At 48.2% G+C, this 23,192-nt stretch overlaps 1 protein-coding gene across 1 annotated transcript in view; it reads left to right on the top strand.

Moving 5' to 3' along the window:
- The window catches only part of LOC138262456 (transmembrane channel-like protein 2), a 469,363-nt gene that overhangs the window by 343,878 nt on the left and 102,293 nt on the right, over positions 1-23,192 (top strand). The window contains exon 16 of the mRNA XM_069212350.1: positions 20,876-20,954. Coding sequence (XP_069068451.1) covers positions 20,876-20,954 — 79 coding nt within the window. The remainder of the gene's footprint in view (positions 1-20,875; positions 20,955-23,192) is intronic.

Genomic DNA, 23,192 nt, shown 5'->3' with positions numbered 1-23,192 from the left:
GAGAGATATCCAAATAACAATAACAATTACAGGGTCACTTCAAAAGCTGTGATTCACAATTTAAATCACAGACCAAATTTTCCATAGAAAGTTGACAACTGTAGAACTTGGTAAATCACAAAAATATTCAGATTCAATCATTGATTGTTATTGTGGAGAACACATTTGTGTGAATGTGTCTTATTGCTTCATTCTTTTCAATCAATGGTTGCAATGGTTTTTTAAACTACACACTGTCCACAATTGCCACTGCCGCACCATTTCCCATCTACAAATTCATACCAAGTTAGCCATTGTTTCAGATTATCAGATCACTTGTACATGAAGATTATAGAAGGAGCCAATCGAGGTCCTTTACCTTCAGACAGAATGCATACCACAGAATGATGAGTGGCAAATCTTTAAAAGCATTACTCACAAAAGAGACACACACTCCACACACACATTACACAGTAGCAGTCTCCATTTTTATTTTTAGGTTAAAGTTTCCATAGGTAAGGTATTTCTTGTTTCACTAATAATGACCATTAAATATTATTCTCAGGTGATCACAATAAGATTAATGCTGGTAAGCGTTGGTGTCACAATATGCTCTGATTGGTCCAATTTAAGTGAATGGCTGACTACAACATTGAGAATATGTTGTGGTAGCCATTACAGGAATCCGGGACTCAGTCCCCAAGTTCTGAAAAAAACAAAAGTCCACATCGGGGGCCAGGAGGGTGCACTCTGACCCACAGGGCCATGTGATTAGGTCAAAAGGGACCTCCCCACCTCAAATCAGAAGATGTAAAAAATATTTTGGATTGTAGGTAGTGCAATACTGACAAGATCATGTCCACTCACCTGAATTCCAGGTTCCGCAGGAGCAAAGAGAATAAAACCCTTACCCCTAAACACTATTCTCTTGTATCTGAAACGAACAGGGAATGAGCGAATGGCCTCCGAGGAAAGAGATAGGAAGCAGGATTTGAGAAGGGAAGAGAAACAAAACGCTGGTTCACGAAGGAGCATCACTGTTTTTCTAAGAAAGTTGTCTCAGGGCTTGGTGCAAGAATTCTAAGATTGGGCAATCACCTAGTCTTTCAGCAAAGTCACAATAATTATTAGTGCTCAATTGCTGAACTATTAAGCACGCTTTTGTAACTCTCAACAAAATCGTTCTAAAATTAAACTTATGAATTTGTCTTTTTTTATTCATTTTCACAAAATAGACTTGCTCCAAAACAATCATTATAAACATTTACGTTTTCATAGTTTTTGAGCGATGCTTTCAGGAGTTCACAACACTTAACTTCAATGCTGTTTTAAAAAAAATATGTCTCAAGCTTTCTTTGGAAAATAGTCTTGTATCATGGGCTTCTCAGCATCAACGAATGTCTTTTATAATGCACCAAAAGGTCACTAACCTCAAGAATGCTGAAAACAGGGAGACGAGAGGGCAATTACGCACGAACCGACTTCTCATGGAATGTTTCGATTATTTGAGGAACATGGAATACTGCTCGTAAATTCTCCAGCCACTGAGAAAGTAATCCACTCCAAAGAGGGAAGGTCCGATGAAGCCTCACACTGAAAAGACGACTCCTGAAAAAAATCACAGAAGACCAGATGAACCGGGAACACCTGCGAGCGAAGGAAGACTTGAAGCCAAGCACAGGAAACACCTTGACAGTTCTTTTTATAGACTGGTGATGAGTCATCAGACACATGCTGGTGATGAGTCATCAAACACTTCTGATGATTTATATGATGGAATCCGATGTCTCCATAAACCACTTGGCACACAGTTCACAAATGGGACATCACTTGCTTTTAGCAATATAAAAAAACATGCAATGTAGTGTTCCTCACAAGTTACAGTGAAGTGCTGTGCTGTAAATACATTCATGATGTTTCATTGTTCTTCATACATGCTGATTTATTTTGTGAGGGCGCAGCAAGAAGCGTGTGTGTGTGAGTGCGAGTCCTAACAAATAACAGCACATAGTACCACTGTACATAGTGATGCATCACCTGTGGAGCCAGGGTACTGGTATAGCGGCGCTGCAGTATTACGCAACCGCAGTATTTCTAACACATTCAAAATAAAGAACAATAAGGTTCTGGCCCTGTGGTCAACTGCCATTGTGCAGGCTTGGCCATGTGAAGTGGGATTTTGCCTCCTGCAATGGGTGCAGGGCCAACCCACTACTGAGTACGGCTGAAGGCTGAGCTCAGTAATGGAGTTGGACACTCCTGGGGATTTGGGCAGAGGACCTGGCTAGATGCAAGTCTCTGTGGCCAAAAAAGGTACCACTGCACTTTCTGAACAGCTTTGCCAGAGTACGGCATTTCATCATAAACTTTAAAAAAATATATAAATCAATAAAAAATAATACTTTCTACCTCTAAAGACTTTGCTTAACTTCCTCATGTCTTCCTATATATTACACAAAGACTAATAATCTAGATTTGACATCAAAACACAGAAGAAAGAAAATGAGGTCTGAACAGTTTGGCTACCTTTCTATTTTTCAAGATTTTTCATTAATTAATTGTGTTCCGTCATTGCTATGTATCACGGTATACTGCAAAGGTACCACAGTATACTGCAGCCCAATAACTTACTAAGCTTTTGTCCCTTATGACTTAAAAACTACAGAACAAATTAGGATAAAAAATTACAGAACAAATTTAGATCAAAAATAAAAAAGGACCATTTCCACGTCATAGTCTATATTCCTGCCAAATTTCCTGTAAATCCATTCAGTCATTTTTCCACTACATATGTTTAAAAAGTCTATGGAAAAGCCTGACTTGGGACCCCCCCTTTTTTCCTTGCACCCCCAACCATGAAACCTTGCATGATCAGCTAATGTAGAAAAAGAAATAGGTCTGTAAAGTTTTGTGGAAATATATATATATATATATACATATATATATATATATATATGTCACACTTGCTTTATCAGCATTGTCTTTCCACTGCAGACTACCAGTGGTGCCTCTGCTGATGCTGCTCCATCACATCTCACATTTTATACTGCTTCTTATGTCCACAAGAAGACAGGCACTCCATGTGGGCAGTAACTAGATGAAATTCAATCAGGAACAGAATGAATTTCAGCAAACGTTTGCCATTGTCAGCCTGCATACCGCCATATTGCTGTGACATTTAACCCCACACATGACTACCCCAAAATTCATCTGACATGCTTATTAAAATCACACAAATACAATTTAATGCTGGAATTTTAACTCATCAAGCTTTGCCTGGAACTGGCTCACAATATCGGACATTATTCATTGATATGCATACAATTTCGGTTTCTAGGCACCCAAACTACACATAATGACATCAATAGGTTACACATACTTTGTCTCTACTCTGCTATTGACCATGTTGCTCTGTGCAGTTGTGTATGCAGTTATCTCTCTTTCAAATTACTTTGAATCTGCACAGTCAAAGTCTCATCCATTCATTTCCATCACACAGTATAACAACTGTAATTCTAAACTCAAATTATGCCCTAGTGGGCAAAATCCTACCACCAAGGATGGAACCCATATGGGGCAGAATATACTAGCTCTTCTGCTTTTCCCATTCGCAACCTCCAGTTGGTCCAACCCTGTAAAAACAGAATTTAACACATTTTAAATTTAAAACAACAAAACAACTTCCAATATATTTCACAACTAGAAGCAAAAAGCATATTGCGTCTAACTTGCATATTCATATATATTCATAGATAATCATAGATGTACGTTCAGTTCTTCACTACAATTGAGGCCATTGGGTTCCATACTATCAAACGTTATTATATAACTACCTTCTAAAGTTCATAACTTCCTCTCTCTATTGCCTCCCCTCACATCATTAGGTGTACCATCAATCATACTACACTTCACTCATTCTTCCTGCATGTACTTCTTTTATATGATGAGCTAGAGGATAAGTCACATCATCATTTAGTATCGCTCTTGAATGTTGCAAGATTTTTTTTGTGGACTTGTAGTATGGTGCTACTTACATATATTTTAGGGCATATACACTACCAATTCACTTCCACAATTGTAGTGTCTTTTGATCTTGTGAAGCACCTTACCTTCAATTTCTACTTTGTTGATATTCGTCCCATTCTTACATGCCTTGCACTTAAAGCATCTCACAAAGCCATCTCTTTGTTGTAACCAAGTATCCTTGCCTTTACTCACTCTGACATCACTACATACGATCCTATCCCTCATTGATCTTACTCCGCAAAATGCTAACATTGGGCATTTTGATATTTCTTCCTCAATCACTGGGTCACTCCTCATGAGGTGCCAATGCTTATTTAAAATTACTCTCATTCTTGAATGTGCACTACTATAAGTAGTTATAAACCTCTGTTGAGTTTGCAGTAACTGTTTCTTCTTTTCATCTGTTAACACAACCCTTTCTCTTCCTCTCATGCTCACCTTTCTGCAAGCATCCTTCAATGTACTCTCCTTGTAATCCATATCACTCAATATCTGTAACATGCCATTCTTAACTTTCTCAAAGCTTCTTTCAATACTTCGGATTCATCTGGCTCAGAGTAATTACCTATATGGGATACGCTCAATAATAGGAAGGGGTGGAAATTTTTAGCATCGAGGATTCTATTTCCTGCATTGGGTTTCCTATGCAATGTTGTCGGTAATTTGTTGTTTTCAATTCTGATCTTCACATCTAAAAAAAAAATCTCAATGTCACTTGTGAACTGTAGATTCAAATCATTTCTATTGATGTTCTCTATAATTTTCTAGGCACTCTCTCTGTTCCCTCTCCATACCACAAAAATGTCATCTGTATAGCGGAGCCACAACATTATATATGTTTTACTTGTCTAAAGAGGGTTGCTGAGAATCTGCTCCTCCCACCAGCTGAATAGCAAATATGCATAGCTAGGGTCAAAGCAGGTTCCCATCGCTGGTCCCCTCTGTTGTTTAAAGATCTCATTGATAAAAAAGAAGATGTTATAGCACAGACACCACTCCATAATTGTCAATAACATTTTACTGTGCCTATAAAATTTCAGTGGCCTGGCTCTCCCCAAAAAAAATTGCAGCTCTGAAACTGTCTCTATAATGTATACTTGTATAAAGGGCACCTACATCTATCAATCAATCATGTATTTGCAAAGTGAGACTTGTCACTCGTGAGGGTATCCAGGAGCTGAGAATGGTTCTATTTGAAAAGCCAGGTTTTTAGCTCTTTCTTGAAGTCTCTCAATTAAGAGGCAGTATGGAGGTGGAGGGGGAGGGCATTCCAGGCCTTGGCATTGACAAAAGAGAAGGAGTGTCCCCCGGCAAAGCAACGACAAGTGCGAGGGCTCTGTGCAAGGGTCTGATGTGCAGAGCAGAGGTTCCTGCTGGGGTGGTGGAAGTGCAGGCACTGGTTCAAGTAGGTAGGTTCTTGGTCATGGAGGGCTTTGTAGGCATGGATGAGGAGCTTGAAGTGGCACCGCTTCTGGACCAGGAGCCAGTGTAGGTCATTCAGGTGCAGATATGGGCTCTCCTGGTGAGGTCGAGAACCAGTCTCACTGCAGCATTCTGTATTATTTGGATCCTATGCATGAGTTTGTGGAGGTGCCAGCATAGAGTGTGTTGCCGTAGTCGAGCCCACTGGCAATGAGAGCATGGGTAACTATCTTTCTTGTGTTGGTGGGGAGCCAATTGAACATCTGAGCATGCAAAGAGTGTGAAAGCAGGCTGGGGTGACAAAATTGATTGACGTCTCATGGAGAGTTCGCTGTCTAGGATGATGCTGAGGTAGAGGGTGTGGTATTTTGGCGTGGGGTGGGGCTGAGATCTGCTGGCCAACACAAATCATTCCAGAGGGTAGAGAGCTTGCCGAAGACGACAACTTCCATCTTGTCTGTGTTCAGCTTTAGACAGTTATCCTTCATCCATGTTGTGATGCTCTTCATGCAGTTGTGGTAATTTTTCTTGGTTGAAATTGGGTCAATGTCAAACAATAGGACAAGCTGGGTGTCTAATGTCATACCTAGAATTCCCTCTTTCCAAACAATGTTGAACACCCACTTAAGAAAATCTGTAGAAGCCTTTAAAAAGGAGCCTACATTTTGTACAAATGGTTTAAAAAAATAATCTCTATACTGTGAGACATTTTCAAAAAGTCTTTCTGGTGCTGCTATAATAAGCCTGCCTGGCGGCTTTTTCACATCTTTGTGAATCTTGGGAATTAAATAGAAGACAGGTAATTTAGGGCTGTCAGTCCTCAAGTAGCTGGACCATTCAGAATTAATGAGAACCTATTCCTTCTAATCTAACAGAGCTTTTTGAAACCCCATTATACTTCCTCAAAATCTGCAAGGTCTACTTTCTTGTAACATGCAATATCATTAAGTTGCCTATATGCTTCACTCATATATGACCAGATTACTACATTGCCCCCTTTATCTGAACTACGTACTGCTACTTGTGGGTTGGCTACAATTTTCTCTAAGGTTTTCTTATACTCTCTGTTTCCACTTTGCCTGCTTCCAATTCCTTCTGTTCTCAGACTCTTAAACTCTTTCATGACAACTTAGACAAATTGATCTATCAAATTCACACTCCTTATGGGTAATGTCCTTGACTTTGGTTTGAAATCCAAACCACCTGCATCTGGGATACATATTCCTTCACTTTCTAACCTTTTAACTACCGTCTCTTCATCAATAACCTCTGTGGCATCTCTTTCCAATTCCCAAAGTTCTTTCATCACATGTACATCTTCAGTCAGCAAATTACTATGTGCCATTCCTATATCTGATAAATTGTGTGTCTTATTAATTTTATGAATCTTCATCAACTTTAATTTTCTACCAAATGTGAACTAGTCTTTTATACTTTGCACAAAGCTTCCCAGGCCAAATGTTTAAAAAAAGAAAATCCCCTTAGCCCTGGAGACCACCACTCCCGGGGCTATTTTCACTTTGGAGTGGGGCCATGCAGCACCCCTCGTGGAGCCACTGATGGCCCTGGGTACACGCCACCCCCCAGGGCCTGCTCCTGGGGACAGAGCTGTTTGCTGTGGCTTGGCTGCAACCAAGCCACAGCAAACCCTCTACTGTTTGACAGCTGGACCATTAACGAAGGTCCCACTGTCAAACAGCAGAGCTTTCATCTCTGTGCCTTGAATGTGTGCAGGGGACAGAAATGAAATGCTTCAGCAAACATGGAGCTGCTGTCAAAGCAGCTCCATGCTTGCTGAAGCATTGGCACTACCAGGGAAGCCTGTGCCAGGGAAGCAGTGCCAGGTAGCCCGTAAAGGGCATTTTATTAATTTTGTTTTAATTAATTATATATATAAGGAATATAAAGAGGGACCGTGGGGGATCCCTTAAAGGCTCTCTCACCGTCCCGGATATAAAATATAAATAAATAAATAAAGAGTGAACATGGAGGAGCCTTTTAAGGGCTCCCTTGCGGTCCCAGATAGCCCATAGAGGTCTAAAAAAAATTAAAAACAAAAAAAAACCTGAAGCTCAATGTGAAGGTTGCAGATCTTCACACTCAAATACGGGGGTTCGAGTCCGCTGGACTCATTATCTTTTTTCATAGAAAAAATCATATTAAAAAAAACAAGCACATTTTTTATTTTTAATCAGATGCAAATATCTCATTCTAAGTATATCAGACATCACAGTCTAAAAAACTCTCTCTCTCTCTGTCTCTCTTTCAATCAATTTTCCCACTCACACACTTACGCACCCACTCACAGTCCCACTCAAACACTCATGCACCCACTCACAGACCCACTCAGAAACTCATGCACCCACTTACAGCCCTAGTCACACCCCCATGCACCCACTCAGACCTACTCAGACAGTTATGCACCCACTCTCACACCCTCTCGGACCATCACACACCCACTCACAGATCCACTGATGACACCCTGGTGCACCCACTCACAGACACTCGCACATACTGATGCACCCACTAAAACACTGCTCTATGCACTCTCACACCCAGACAGACACTCTGACAGACACTCTTGCCCCCAGATACAGTCTCTCACACCTATTCTCACACCCAGAGATGCCACAGACAACCTTTGCAGTGCATGCGCAAAGGGCTGTGCACAGCATCGGGTTGGGTGGTTAGAGGGGTTGGCAGCCGGAACTAGCTGTGGAAACCTCTACTGTGCACCGGAGAAGGCTGTGCACGGTGCAAGGTTGGGTGCTTGTAGGGGTTTGGCCCTGTTGCCAGCCACTGACATTCACAGCCAAAGGCCGTGCGTGGCGGTGGTTAGATTAACATATAGGGGGTCATTCTGACCTCAGCGGTAAAAGGCGCTTACCGCCGGTCAGAAGACCGCCATAACACCGCCGCGGCCGTGGGAAAACCGCCACGGTCATTCTGACCCGCAACTTGAAAACCGCCAAAAACCCGACATCCACAAAAGTCCGCCACACCAAAGGTCAGCGAAAAAATGGCGATGACCAAACCTCCACCGTCACGCCAACAGAAATACGCCCATGCCATTACGACCCACGAATCCACGCAGCGGTGTTTCAAACGCGGTATTCCATTGGCGGTACACACCGCCGCGCTCAAAATACACACACACATAGAAAATACAGCCACATTGGTCATTTTGAAACACACACACCTGATACACATACTAACACCACTCCCACACACCCAACACAATATAAAACACACACCCACATCACCCACAAACCCCTACGACCCGAACTTTTTGACGAAGGCTAGAGAGAGAGCACAGAATAGACAATAACAAAACACAGAGGCACACAACACCATCACCCACACAGAATCCATGCACCAAACACCACACACCACCACACGCAACACACTCATCACCACAAACACCACCCCACACCTCATCCACACCACCCCATGACACCCCAAAGACACCCCAGGTTCACTGACGCAGAACTCAGGTTCATGGTCGAGGAAATAGTCCGTGTAAAGCCCCAGCTCTTCAGGGCACAGGTGCAGCACACCACAATAGCCAGGAAGATGGAGCTATGGCAAAGGATAGTGGACAGGGTCAACGCGGTGGGACAGCATCCACGCAATCGGGATGACATAAGGAAGCGCTGGAACGACCTACGGGGGAAGGTGCGTTCCATGGTATCAAGGCACAACATAGCGGTGCAGAAGACTGGCGGCGGACCCCCACCTACTCCCCCAGAATTTACAGCATGGGAGGAGCAAGTCTTGCACATCCTGCATCCTGAGGGCCTCGCAGGAGTAGGCGGAGGAATGGACTCTGGTAAGTCAAATCTTCACTACTGCTTCCCACCCCCACCCCACCTGCATGCCAGCACATACCCCCACCCTCACCCCCATCACACCAACTCCTTGCAAATGGCACACCATCACAACCCACCCATCCCAACACCAAGCCCTGCATGCGACCACAAAGCATGGACACCCATCACCAAAGAATACCCACTACACACACACATCACCCCCACAAGCCACCCTCACAAAAGCCCCCACAAGGGAATGCCTGCACTTGGGTACACGGACACCCACCCATCACACGAAATGCCACACACAGAAGCAATAACCATACCCTTATACCCCTGCAGGACCCGAACGCCACCACACCGCCACAGAGGGTACAGAGATGTCCATCCCACCCCCAGAAGAGGCCCCCAGCGATGACAGCAGCTCTGTCTCCCTGGACCCAGATGACCAGCCCGGCCCATCGGGGACCTGTGGACAGTCAGTTCCCCACAGACAGCCACAGGCTACACCAGACCCAACCCCCTCTGGGAACACCAGCACAGCTCCCACCCAGCGGGCCCATGCCTCTGTCTCCAGGACACGTCAATCAGTGGTGTGTCCACCACTACAGGGCACCCAGGTTGACCCACCACCCCAACAACAACAGGGACCTGGGGGCTGTGGTAGTGGGCACACCGTCCAGGGGACAGAGGCCCAGGAACACAGGGGAACTGGGAGGGCTGCTGTGCGACAGGGGGGGACAGGCCCAGGGAACCCACTCTCCAAGAGGCCCTCTCCTCCATCATGGGAGCCTACCACCACTCCCAGGAGACGATGGCGACGGTACTGGCCAGGTTCCAGGAGATCCAGGCACTGCAGGAGGAACGGTACATGGGGTTCAGAGAGGAACTGAGGAACATCGGTTCCGCAATGGGGACCATCGTCATGGCCCTTAACCAGATAGTCACCACATTGCGGGACCATGTGGCACCCCAAAGGGCCCCTGTCACTAGCCCAGGCCAGGAACAGCCTACCACCTCCGCCGGCGCTAGTGGACAGGAGACCCCACACAACAACAGGCCACCAGAACCCCACCTCCTGCAGAAGAAGAACCACCCCGCAAGCGGAACCCGAGATCTCACAAGAAGACAGAGTCGGATTGCAAGACCCCCGCCAGCATAAGATACCCCCTGATGTCATCCCACTGTCCCACATTGTCACCCTGTCCAACCATTAACTGCCCCTGCTCCATCCTTCCACAGGCATATGGACAATGCACCTGTGAGACTGAGAACTGGACTCTGCCATGGACATTACTCCACCCCCACCCATCACCGTTTTACAATCATGTACCCAAATGTAGCACTTAAAATAAATCACTTATTGCACTTAAAATAACAGGAGTCTGCTTGTATTCTTAACAAATGTATTACACATAACGGTGCAATAATGTCCAGTTACTTTGTGATGACAACATACCAATTTCAATAAGGTTAGGTCCATGGGCAAACAAAGCAGAAGTCACGCAGTGGGTCATACAGCTCTGGAAAGGGAAGGGAAAGTCACAAATCAGTTAACAGGAACTGGGGGGAAACACAGACAGCAGAGACGCATGAGGCATTAAGTAAATGTAAAATGGCGTGGGTGATTCTTACCTGTGTGCTACTGAAAATATTGTTGTATGACTGTATCCCTGTTGTCCGTGTCGTCCCCGTCGTCTTCCTCCTCTTCACTCTCCACAGGCTCCACAGCTGCTACAACACCACCATCTGGACCATCCTCCTGCAGAAAAGGCACCTGGCGTCGCAAAGCAAGATTGTGAAGCATACAGCAGGCCACGATGATATGGCACACCTTCTTTGGTGAGTACATTAGGGATCCACCTGTCATATGCAGGCACCTAAACCTGGCCTTCAGGACCCCGAAGGTCCTTTCTATGATCCTCCTAGTTCGCCCATGGGCCTCATTGTACCGTTCCTCTGCCCTGGTCCGGGGATTCCTCACTGGGGTCAGTAGCCACGACAGGTTGGGGTAACCAGAGTCACCAATTAGCCACACACGGTGTCTCTGTAGCTGTTCCATCACATAAGGGATGCTGCTATTTCGCATGACATACGCGTCATGCACTGACCCAGGGATCTTGCCATTTACATGGGAGATGTACTGGTCAGCCAAACAGACCACCTGGACATTCATCGAATGATAACTTTTTCTGTTTCTGTACACCTGCTCACTTTCTTTGGGGGGAACCAAAGCCACATGGGTCCCATCAATGGCACCAATGATGTTGGAGATATGTCCAAGGGCATAGAAATCACCTTTCACTGTAGCCAAATCACCCACCTCAGGGAAAATAATGTAGCTCCACATGGATTTCATCAGGGCAGACAACACTCTGGACAAAACCTTTGAAAACATAGGCTGAGACATCCCAGATGACATGGCCACTGTTGTCTGAAAAGACCCACTTGCCAAAAAATGGAGTACTGACAGAACCTGCACCAGAGGGGGAATCCCTGTGGGTTGGCGGATGGGGGACATCAGGTCTGGCTCCAGCTGGGCACATAGTTCATGTATAGTGGCTCTGTCCAGCCTGTATGTAAGTATGATATGTCGTTCTTCCATTGTCGACAGGTCCACCAGTGGTCGGTACACGGGAGGATTCATCCTTCTCCTCGCAAGTCCCAGCGGACGGTGCCTAGGAAGGACAACATGGAGCACAGAGTTAAGCAACCCACAGGTTCGTTCACACAGCTTGCACAGTACACGAATCGCTATGCATTGAAAGGCTTGTATGAGTGGCAATGCAAGGCCTAGGCCTGTGTGACGCAGTAGAAATTATGCCATGTAGGCCCTTGAAATGGCGGCTGCCTGACCTGTGAAGTGTGACAGTGGGATGTGAGGTCAATGCGCTGGCGTGGCACACCGTGGCGGTAGGCGGTCGAAGACCGCGGTGCTAAGCCGCATTGGTTAACATTGCACCCTATGGGTTTCAGTAACCAATGAGGATGTGCGCCGGCGGTGGCGGTACGCACCGCGGCGGTACGCACCGCCGCGGGCGTGACTGCCATTTTCTATCTGATTAATCACTCGAGACCTGATCATCCACAGGAGAGGACCTATACTGCAAGTGCTGCTGTGACCTCGGTCTGGGAGATACAATGGCTGCTGCGACTGGGGAAAGGGCCCGTGCCTTCACTTCAGAAGAATTGGAGAAACTTGTTGCTGGGGTCCTCCCCCAGTATGCGCTACTCTACGGTCCTCCAGACCAACAGGTTAGTACACAGGGTGCACGTTGAATGGGCTATGCCTGTGTTGAGTAGGGTGGATGTAAGATGGTGGGGAGGGGAGCGAATGAGGAGTGCAAAGCACGACAGATGAGAGCATGTGCCACATGGCAAGGTTGGGGAGGGGGGGCCACTCACATTGACCAGGCAGAAAAGTGATGATATTTCCTTTCCCACCCTGTACATGTCACATAGGTCAGCGCCCATCAGAAGATCGACATTTGGCGTGCCATCGCCAAAGACGTCCGGGCCCTGGGGGTCCACAACAGACGGGGCACCCACTGCCGAAAGAGGTGGGAGGACATCCGCCGCGGGACCAGAAAGACCGCCGAGTCTCTGCTGGGGATGGCCTCCCAACGTAGGAGGGGTGCCAACCGCCAATTGACCCCCCTGATGTCCCGGATCCTGGCGGTGGCCTACCCCGATTTGGATGGGCGCGTGAGGACATCACAGCAGACACAAGGGGGTGAGTATCAGCACATTCTGCTATCTTTGCGCGCAGTGAAGGTGTCTGGGTGGGGGAGGAGGGCTGTGGCTATCTCTAGGCCAGGGCGCATTCTGTAGGCTAGGCCCCTCCGTTAGGCATGGCCCGGTGCCCCCACCCCCCACCTCTGTAGGGTGCCAAGTACAGCTATCCATGGTCCGGCCTCACCCATGTGTGCATTTGTCGTCCATAGACCTGTAGGCCTAGTCACAACAACTGAGTAGTGTACCCCGATTGCGCGGCCTAGTGCAGGGTGCTTCTGTGTCTGTCCTCTCCGACAACGGTGTGGCCAATGCATGCACTCAACCTGTCTTCATTTCTCCCCCCCCCCCTTTTCTTTGTCTTCCTGTTCATGTGTGCATTAGTATCATCAGGCGGAGGAGAAGTGGCATCGGCGCACGAGGGAGCTGCATCTCACATGGCCCCGGAGGGCCATGCAACAGACTCCGAGTACACCAGTGAGACGGAGGGCGAGGGGAGCTCCATAACGGGGACCCGTGGAGACGTCAGCGACACCGACACGTCCTCAGAAGGGAGCTCCCTTGCGGTGGCGGCAACATCCGTGCCCACCGCCACAACAGGTCCAGCCGCCACCCAGCGCACCAGCCCGCCCTCCCAGCAGCCCCTCAGCGTTCGCCTCGTGCCCGCTCGCCCAGGAAGGCGGGCATCTCCTTCGCCCCAGGCACCTCAGGCCCTGCCCCAGTTACCCCTGCTGCCCTCAGTGAGGAGGTCATTGACCTCCTCAGGACCATCATTGTTGGGCAGTCTACCCTTTTGAATGCCATCCAGGGTGTAGAAAGGGAGGTGCATCGGAGCAATGCATACCTGGAGGGCATTCATTCGGGTCAGGCTGCCCATCAGCGATCGTTCAACGCTCTGGCCTCAGCACTGACGGCAGACATTGTCCCTGTCTCCAGCCTCCCTCTTCTAACTCCCTCCACCCAGTCCCAGTCTCCTGTTCCTCTGCCTATCCCATCTACACCATCAGACCAGCCTGCACACACCTCTACACCCAAGGGCAGCTCACCCAGACATAAGCACCACAGATCCCACAAGCATTCACCCAAGCAACATCCAGATGCAGACATGCCAACAGTCACTACCACCTCTGTGTCCCCCACCTCCTCGTCTCCCTCCTCCCTCCCTGTGACGTCTCCACTCACACCTGCATGCACACCACCATCAGCCAGTACTTCCATCACCAGCACACCCTCCAGTACAGTCCGCACACGTGCAGTCACCACCCCCACTGCAATTTACACGTCCCCTGTGTACTCTCCCAGTGTGTCTGTCACCCCCTCTTCCAAACCACACAAACGCAGGCAGCCACCCACCCAACAGCCATCCACCTCACGACAGCCTCCGTCACAAGCACCTGCACCCAAAGACAGCACACTTGACTCTCCTACAACCACATCCTCTTCCTCCACTCCCATACCCACTACACCCACCCGTCCCTGTCTTTCCAAAGTTCTTTTCCTTTCCAACCTTGACCTCGTTCCAACCACTGACCCACCCCCTCCATCTGGTAAGAGTACAAAAAGCACCTCAGCCACCACCAGCCCTGCATCTACTAGGGCCATGGTGCAGGGCTATTGGAGTCCACCAGCTCCTGGGGCAGGCACATCGGCCAGCAGCAAGGGGACAGCCAGCCCACCCCCTGGGAAGAGAACAAAAAAAAATAAGGGCCGGCGCGACAAGCCTGAGACGACTGCCACCAAGGACAGTAGTCTTGCCCCGTCACCTGCTACATCATCAAAGGGAGGCAAGGGCCACAGAGCTTCTGCGAAGGAGGGCAAGGGCAGCAGGGCGGAGAAGTCAGGCAGCAGGCGAGCTGCCCAGGAGGGCCCCACCAGCCCCATTCCGGTTGTGACGGACAACACCCACGGGCCCAAGACTCCATCACAGGAGGGCCCCGCGACCGCAAGGTCGGATGGCGACTGAGCGGGAAGTCATGGCCAGGTCTGGCTCCCTAGAAACACAGGACAAGCACCGCTGACCAGGGCCCCGCCGTGACAAGAACCGCTGAACAGGGCCCCGCCGTGAGAAGCACCGCTGAACAGGGTCCGCCGTGAGAAGAACCGCTGAACAGGGCCCGCTGTGAGAAGCACCACTGAACAGGGGCCACCGTGCCAAGAACCGCTGAACAGGGGCCGCCGTGACAAGAACCGCTGAACAGGGCCCCGCCGTGAGAAGCACCGCTGAACAGGGCCCCGCCGTGAGAAGCACCGCTGAACAGGGGCCGCCATGAGAAGAGCCGCTGAACAGGTGCCGCCGTGACAAGAACCGCTGAACAAGGCCCCGCCGTGAGAAGCACCGCTGACCAGGGGCCGCCGTGAGAAGAACCGCTGAACAGGGCCCCGCCGTGAGAAGCACCGCTGAACAGGGCCCCGCCGTGAGAAGCACCGCTGAACAGGGCCCCGCCGTGAGAAGCACCGCTGAACAGGGGCTGCCGTGAGAAGAACCGCTGAACAGGGGCCGCCGTGACAAGAACCGCTGAACAGGGCCCGCCGTGAGAAGCACCGCTGACCAGGGGCCGCCGTGAGAAGAACCGCTGAACAGGGCCCCGCCGTGAGAAGCACCGCTGAACAGGGCCCCGCCGTGAGAAGCACCGCTGAACAGGGGCCGCCGTGACAAGAACCGCTGAACAGGGCCCCGCCGTGAGAAGCACCGCTGAACAGGGCCCGCCGTGAGAAGCACCGCTGAACAGGGCCCACCGTGAGAAGAACCGCTGAACAGGGCCCCGCCGTGAGAAGCACCGCTGAACAGGGGCTGCCGTGACAAGAACCGCTGAACATGGCCCCGCCGTGAGAAGCACAGCTGAACAGGGGCTGCTGTGACAAGAACCGCTCCGCTGGGCCCTTCCTGTCGAGCACCGCTCCGCTGGGCCCTTCCTGTCAAGCACCGCTCCGCTGGGCCCTTCCTGTCAAGCACCGCTCCGCTGGCCAACGCCGTCTCAAGCACCGCTCCGCTGGGCCCTTCCTGTCAAGCACCGCTCCGCTGGCCAACGCCGTCTCAAGCACCGCTCCGCTGGGCCCTTCCTGTCAAGCACCGCTCCTCTGGCCAACGCTGTCTCAAGCACCGCTCCGCTGGGCCCTTCCTGTCAAGCACCGCTCCGCTGGCCAACGCCGTCTCAAGCACCGCTCCGCTGGGCCCTTCCTGTCAAGCACCGCTCTGCTGGGCAACGCCGTCGCAAGCACCGCTCCGCTGGGCCCTTCCTGTCAAGCACCGCTCCGCTGGCCAACGCCGTCTCAAGCAACGCTCCGCTGGGCCCTTCCTGTCAAGCACCGCTCCGCTGGCCAACGCCGTCTCAAGCACCGCTCCGTCTCAAGCACCGCTCCGCTGGGCCCTTCCTGTCAAGCACCGCTCCGCTGGCCAACGCCGTCTCAAGCACCGCTCCGCTGGGCCCTTCCTGTCAAGCACCGCTCCGCTGGCCAACGCCGTCTCAAGCACCGCTCCGCTGGGTCCTTCCTGTCAAGCACCGCTCCGCTGGCCAACGCCGTCTCAAGCACCGCTGGCCCATTGACAGTGCCGGTTCTGTGTCGAGCAGGGCTTCACGAAGCACTCTGGGCACCATGCCTCCTCCATTAACAGTGGAGTCGGGAATCCATCTGATGGACTGTGGCTTGGCACTTCCCTGGATGGCACAGTGGGCAAGCCGCCCACTGTAGAGACTTGAGAGACTGTGGCTTTGCACTTCCCTGGATGGCACAGTGGGCAAGCCGCCCACTGTAGAGACTTGAGAGACTGTGGCTTTGCACTTCCCTGGATGGCACAGTGGGCAAGCCACCCACTGTAGAGACTTATGAGACTGTGGCTTTGCACTCCCCAGGATGGCACAGTGGGCAACCCACCCACTGTAGAGACTTGTGAGACTGTGGCTTTGCACTCCCCAGGATGGCACAGTGGGCATGGAGGCCCCTCGTGGATCTGGCGTCGTGGACTCATGTGGCTGAGGTGCCCCCCCTTCCCTTCCACCTGAGGTGCCTGTAGTTTTATCATCTGATGCCCCAGCAGTGTTCTCTCCAATGGTATCTGGTCTCCTGTGTGGGCTTTGCCCATGTGTTTGTGCACATTGGCCCACGGACTATGGAACTTTGACAGAATGGGCAGGACTTATTGCCTATGTATATATTTTTTACTATCTTCATTCTTTATTTTGTATCTATCATATTGCATATTTCCCATAACTTCAATAATGCTATATTATACATAAATTTTAAAGATCATTTTAATTATGTCTTTGCATTCTTCCGGGGGTTTTGGGGGGTGTCACTCTGACTTGTTTCTCTGCATTGGGGTGTAAGTATGTGGGGTGGGGGGGTGGGTGTATGGCGTATGTGTGTGCCCGTAACCTTTCCTCCTCCCCCCTCCCCTGTTTCGTAGGTGCAGTACTCACCGTTGTCGTCTGCGCCGGCCTTCGTACTCCTGGTAGATGAGCAGGTAGACAATAGCTGGTAGGATGTTTAATTCGGGTTCCATGCTGTCCTCTTTCCTCGTGGAGTGTGTAGAGGTGGGCATTTTCCCGTTCGTAGTCTGTTTCCGCCGTGTTTTTATCGGCGGGGCTCCCGCCCCGGAAAAGGTGGCGGATTGGTGAGTTGTGATAGGGTGGCCGGTACATTGTCTCCCGCCTGTTTGTCCCGCCGTGGCCGTCGGAGTGTTAAAGTGGCGGGCTGTGTTGGCGGTTCCCGCCAGGGTCAGAATTCCATTTTTTTGACCGCCTGCCTGTTGGCGGGTTGGCCGCCGCTTTATCACCGACCGCCAGGGTCAAAATGACCGCCATAGTCATAAAAATGACTATGGCCGGCGGGCGGGAACCTGGTTTCCAGCCGCCGGCCCATCGGGGATCTCGGCCGCAACACAGGAGCCGGCTCCAACTGGAGCTGGCGGTGTTGCGGCCGTGCGACGGGTGCAGTTGCACCCGTTGCGCTTTTCACTGTCTGCATAGCAGACAGTGAAAAGCTGCATGTGGCAGTGTCAGGGGGCCCCTGCACTGCCCATGCCAGTGGCAAGGGCAGTGCAGGGGCCCCCAGGGGGCCCGCGACTCCCCGTACCGCCAGCCTTTTCCTGGCGGGTCAAACCGCCAGGAAAAGGCTGGCGGTAGGGGGACTCGTAATCCCCTGGGCAGCGCTGCTGCGGATTAAAACCGCCAGGACCAATGTGGCGGGAAACCACCGGTCCCGGCGGTGCAACCACGGCACTTTCTCTGTGGTCGTAATACTGTGGATTTCACAGCTAGCTTGCTGGTGGTGAAATCCGCCACAACAACCCTGGCGGTCCAAGAACGCCAGGGTTGTAATGAGGGCCTATATGTTTAAAAAAAACATAGAAATTCACTGAAAAAAAACAAAGGTTACAGGGATGTTATAGTTAGAAAATAGAATTTTAAAAAACATAGCAATTCACCTAAAAAATGAAAGGTTGCAGGGATGTTATAGTTAGGTTCAGATTTTAACCCTACCAAACCATAAAAATTGACCAGTTATAGTTAGAGTTACGTCAAGTAACTATAACTCGTTCCCTAAGGCAACTATAACTCGCTCCCTCACTATAGACTGCAAATTACTCCACAAATTATGGCAATCATGCCATATTTCATAACATCATTGAGAAAATCAATGTAATATTTGCTGTAAAATTTTTGACAAAAATAACTGCATGGCAAGGGTGCGAGTTATAGTTACCTTAGGGCACAAGCTATAGTTACTTGAGGTAACTCTAACTATAAATGGTGAATTTCTACGGTTTGGTGCAGTTAAAATCTGAGTGGAACTATAACATCCCTGGAACCTTTGTTTTTTTAAGTGAAATTATATATGTATATATATAATAATATATATGTATATATATATATATATATACTCTGAAATAAGGTTACAGGGACACTATTGTTTGGAAATAGAATGAAAAAAACCTTAGAAATGTACTTAAAACAACGTTTACAGAGACATTATAGTTAGGGTCAGATTTTACACACACAAAACCATAGACATTCAGCAGCTATAGTTATACTTATGTCAAAAAGCTATAACTCGTGCCCTAAGGTAACTATAACTCAAGCCCCCACCATGAACAGTTTTCCCATCAATAATTTTATTGGAAATGTTACAGTGATATTATCAATGATGTTGTAGAAGATGTCATGACTGATGTGGGATAATTAGCAGTGCATGGAAAGAGTGCGAGTTATAGTTACCTTAGGCCCCGGGGACCCTACTACCGAGGTCCCAACCATATAAGATGGAGAGGGAGACAAAGCCCCACCTCCCTGGGCCAGTTTGGCCCCAGGAACTGCATCCCCTGTGGCCCTCTTTCTTTTGAAATGGGGAGAGGGGCTGCAAGCCCCTCCCCAGGCCAATATCGCCCTGGGGACCCCATCCCTGGGGCCTGGCCAATTAAAAATTGGAGCGGGGCGGTGATCCCCCTCCCTAATTATATCATAATTAATTTCCCACTGGACCTGGCCCACCCGGGAGGGAGGCTCATAAAAATAAGCGTGGAAAACCATGCTTTTTAAAAAAAAAAAAATATTCCCGTGGGTCTGCAGATTCCCCATGGATACGCAGGAACATTTGTTTTTAAAAAACTGTTTTTTGCCCCCCCAGGCCTAGGGGGTAGGGTCTTCCTCCCTGCCCCTTGTCTTTTTTTTAAATGTTTCTTCTTTGGATTCGGCTGAGTCCAAGTCCCAGGATGGCTGCCACCACTTCCTTGTTGAAGAGGTTGGAGCCAATCAGATCTTATTTTGAGATCTGCCAGATATGCAGACCTGCCAGGACTCTAGATATACATAATTATTTATCTTTAATAACTCCAATACTACTGAACTGATTTACACCAAATCACAAAAATAGATCTTTCTGGACCAAGGTCTAGCTTTCTGCCAAATATGGGTAATTCCGTTCAGTGGTTTGGGCTGTAGTCATGTTTTAAATCCCTATGGGAAATTGCATGGGTATATTGTGTCTTGGGATCCCCCCTTTTTCTCGGCCCCCGTTTGACGGATCACCTTAAACATTCCAGAGAGCAGCTGAAGTGAGTGGTAATCTAGTTTTGAAAGTGTACTGAAGATTTGTGAAACGGCGCCAAAGTTAGTAGCAAAACAACAAACACTTTTCCTAGGGAAACAAGGTCCGAACTATAACTACCTATTGGCGAACACCACTAGGTCATGTATGTGTGTTCGTGCGTGCGTGTACATACGAGCGTGCTTGCATGTTTGTGTGTGTGCTTTATTAGCATTGTTGGGTGTGAGGAGGGACACATTTCAGGGGAGGTGAAGTGATGAAGTCCCCATAACTGGTAACAGATCCTGTACACCGGTTGTGCAATGGCCGAAGCCTGTTTATCCATGGTAATGATCCATCTTTCTGAATCCTTCAATTATAGTCAAAAGCTACAATGAGCTTCTGTCCTTACCCATTCACCAAGCATCCGATCTTAATTTTATATGTGTACTTAGTTACTACGTCACAGTGAATTGTGATCTGTCATATACATCACACGCAGCATAAAATTGCATTGTATGTAGAGAGAGTCATCTATAAAAGTGTGGTTTACTGTATATTTCGTAAATAGTTTGCATATTACTCAATATTTGTGCAGTCTGGGGGATGAACCAATACTGTTTGTTTTATTTTTGTTTCAAACGCTTTTAAATTCTGCACGTGTTGTTATGCTTTTGTCCATTAGTATATTTAACACAAGAGGACTCCATTCAAGTCGTGTGTTTACGTTTTCATTGGAGTTTTCTACCTAATTGTGTACCATGTGTTGAAATAGTTTATTTTTACAACATTTGTACACATATTTAAACTGTTTTTATATTTTAATATTTTACAATGTTTCATTTTTATACGACAAGTTTGACATTTATTTTCATATTTTCTAGTCTTGCTATTTATTATCTTAATGCTGTTTCAAAAGCATTCGAACAAGCAAACTTGGATCTGAGGAAGAAAATGCAGATGGTACGTTTGAAATGTATTATATAATGTTCTATGGCATTTATTTAACCTGTGGCAGCTGAAAATAAATGTAACATTTGTATTGCTTCTATCAGCTTTTCAAAAGTAAACAGTGTGAATGAATAGGACTCGGTTCATAATATGCTCATTTCTTCATGAAATGCATCCCTTACATGCATCAGCTTCTATGTAAGGAGTACGAACTGAGCGAAGTAACATAAAATAAACCTCACGATAGACCGAACATGTTTACCAAGACACTGCCTTGAGTTTATGGCATTAAGTTAATGTTTTTCTTGGAATATTTGGGCATAATTCTTCGGTGTTGTGCAGGGAAAAAGTGCATAGACCCAGTTACTGTATGCGCCTTTATTGTGGGTTGCATAGCCATCGTAATTGGCCGAAGGGGGTGTGACTGCATCAGTTACCACGCAGAATACTCTTTTTCAATATCTCATTAGATGGAATGTTTATCACATGTATATTGTATCTGCTTTAACACTGGCATTGGTTCACATCAGATACCTTGCAAGCAGCATTACGATCAAACCATGGCAAACATAGTTAACTAATAAGCGAAGCATGTGATCATTGTACACTTTGGAGCAATATTTGTCTTGTATTGGAGGAATCACTTTTAAATCTTTGGGTTTCAATCATAATTTTATTCTCAGAAAAGTTTTCTTGCTATCTTTGAAGTTAAAAAGTAGCTGTTCCTCTCCTATAAAGGTGCTTGCACCGAGACTGCATCATTTTTTTTGATGCGTTGGCAGCGCATTCCGTCCTCCCTATTTACAAAATGATTCATTAGGCATAATGCGCCTCTTTTTGCTGTACTGCAGTGTTTTTTTCCTGCGCTACAACCAACTGCATCAAGTAACGTTAAACATATGCAAGGTAGGTGTTCCCCCGTAAAATCTACTGCAGAACCAGCACATCAATACCTACGAGTCTATGGGAAAGTGATGGATTGTTGGCAAATGACGTGCAGAGTCCAAAATGTGTCAAAACTTCTGTGCACCAGAAACTCAGGAATAAAAATGACACATTAGCACTGCATAAGCATAAGCAGGACATACCCAAATCACTTTGGCAAGCTCAACTATGCCTTGGTGCTACTTATACTGCAGCTCGGAGCAGGAAGAAGATAATGACCCCCACCACCACCACAGAGGCAGTGCAGAAAAAGGGAGCAGACCTATCGGCCAAAGACCACCCGACCACCGTCGAGACCCAGGGAGGAGGAAGTCATCACGAATTACAGGCTCAGGAGGGAGTACATTGTCCAGCTCCTGCACCAGATTGCACCAAGGCTGCAGACAACATCCCAGAGGTGCAGCAACATCCCTCTGCATGCCAAGCTAATGGCAATACTTGGCATGCTGGCGTCTGGCTCATTCCAAACCACCACAGCCAGAGTGGCAGGAATATCTCAGGCCTCCTTTCCCTCATTCCTCCCCTCCAATCTTGATGCCATTATAAGCCTCACACCCCACTGATGGCCCCCAAAACACAGCAGAAACACCCTGAAAACAAGCAGGCCTTCTATGCCATTGCAGGATTTCCACATGTTGGGGGCAATGGACTGCACTCATGTGCAACTGGTGCCTCCTGCTGCTACATCCAACGTGTACCGCAACCAGAACACACATATTCAATCAAAGTGGAGGGAATAGTGGACAATCTGGGGATGTTCATCAATGTGCTGGCAAATTACCCAGAGACTGATTATGATGCATACATCTTTAGACATTCCATCATAAACAAGTGCTTCTAGAATGGGAGATATGGAACTGGTCCACTGATTGGTAAGTACATTTGAAGCAGATGACAGACCTCATGACGGTAAATTATGTTGGATAAAATATACATATTTGTGTTGGGTGAATGAGACAGTGCATAAGTAGCAGGTGTGGGTCTCATGGGCCTCATACTTGCACCATACAACATGGCACATGCGCAATACAACCCTGCAATTCACACATTTGAAGACCTGCAAAGCTAATGTGGGACTCCTTTATAAAAGGACCGGCATCACAAGAGCGTCACTTTTCATAACGCTCTAGTAGCGCAGGCCTCTCAATCATATCTATGAGTCAATGCAAAGTCACCCTGCCTGCCTTTGCATGGCATCATAGATATGTAGTAAGGCAAGGCAGCACAAAGTGCTGCCTTGCCTTACTCTACATCAAGGATGCATTCCATTGGCCTTGGAAATGGGTTTTGTCACATTCCCAGATT

This window comes from Pleurodeles waltl, chromosome 10, assembly GCF_031143425.1.
Source record: "Pleurodeles waltl isolate 20211129_DDA chromosome 10, aPleWal1.hap1.20221129, whole genome shotgun sequence".
Classification (NCBI taxonomy): Eukaryota; Metazoa; Chordata; class Amphibia; order Caudata; family Salamandridae; genus Pleurodeles; species Pleurodeles waltl.
This window is presented reverse-complemented; position numbering and strand designations above follow the sequence as displayed.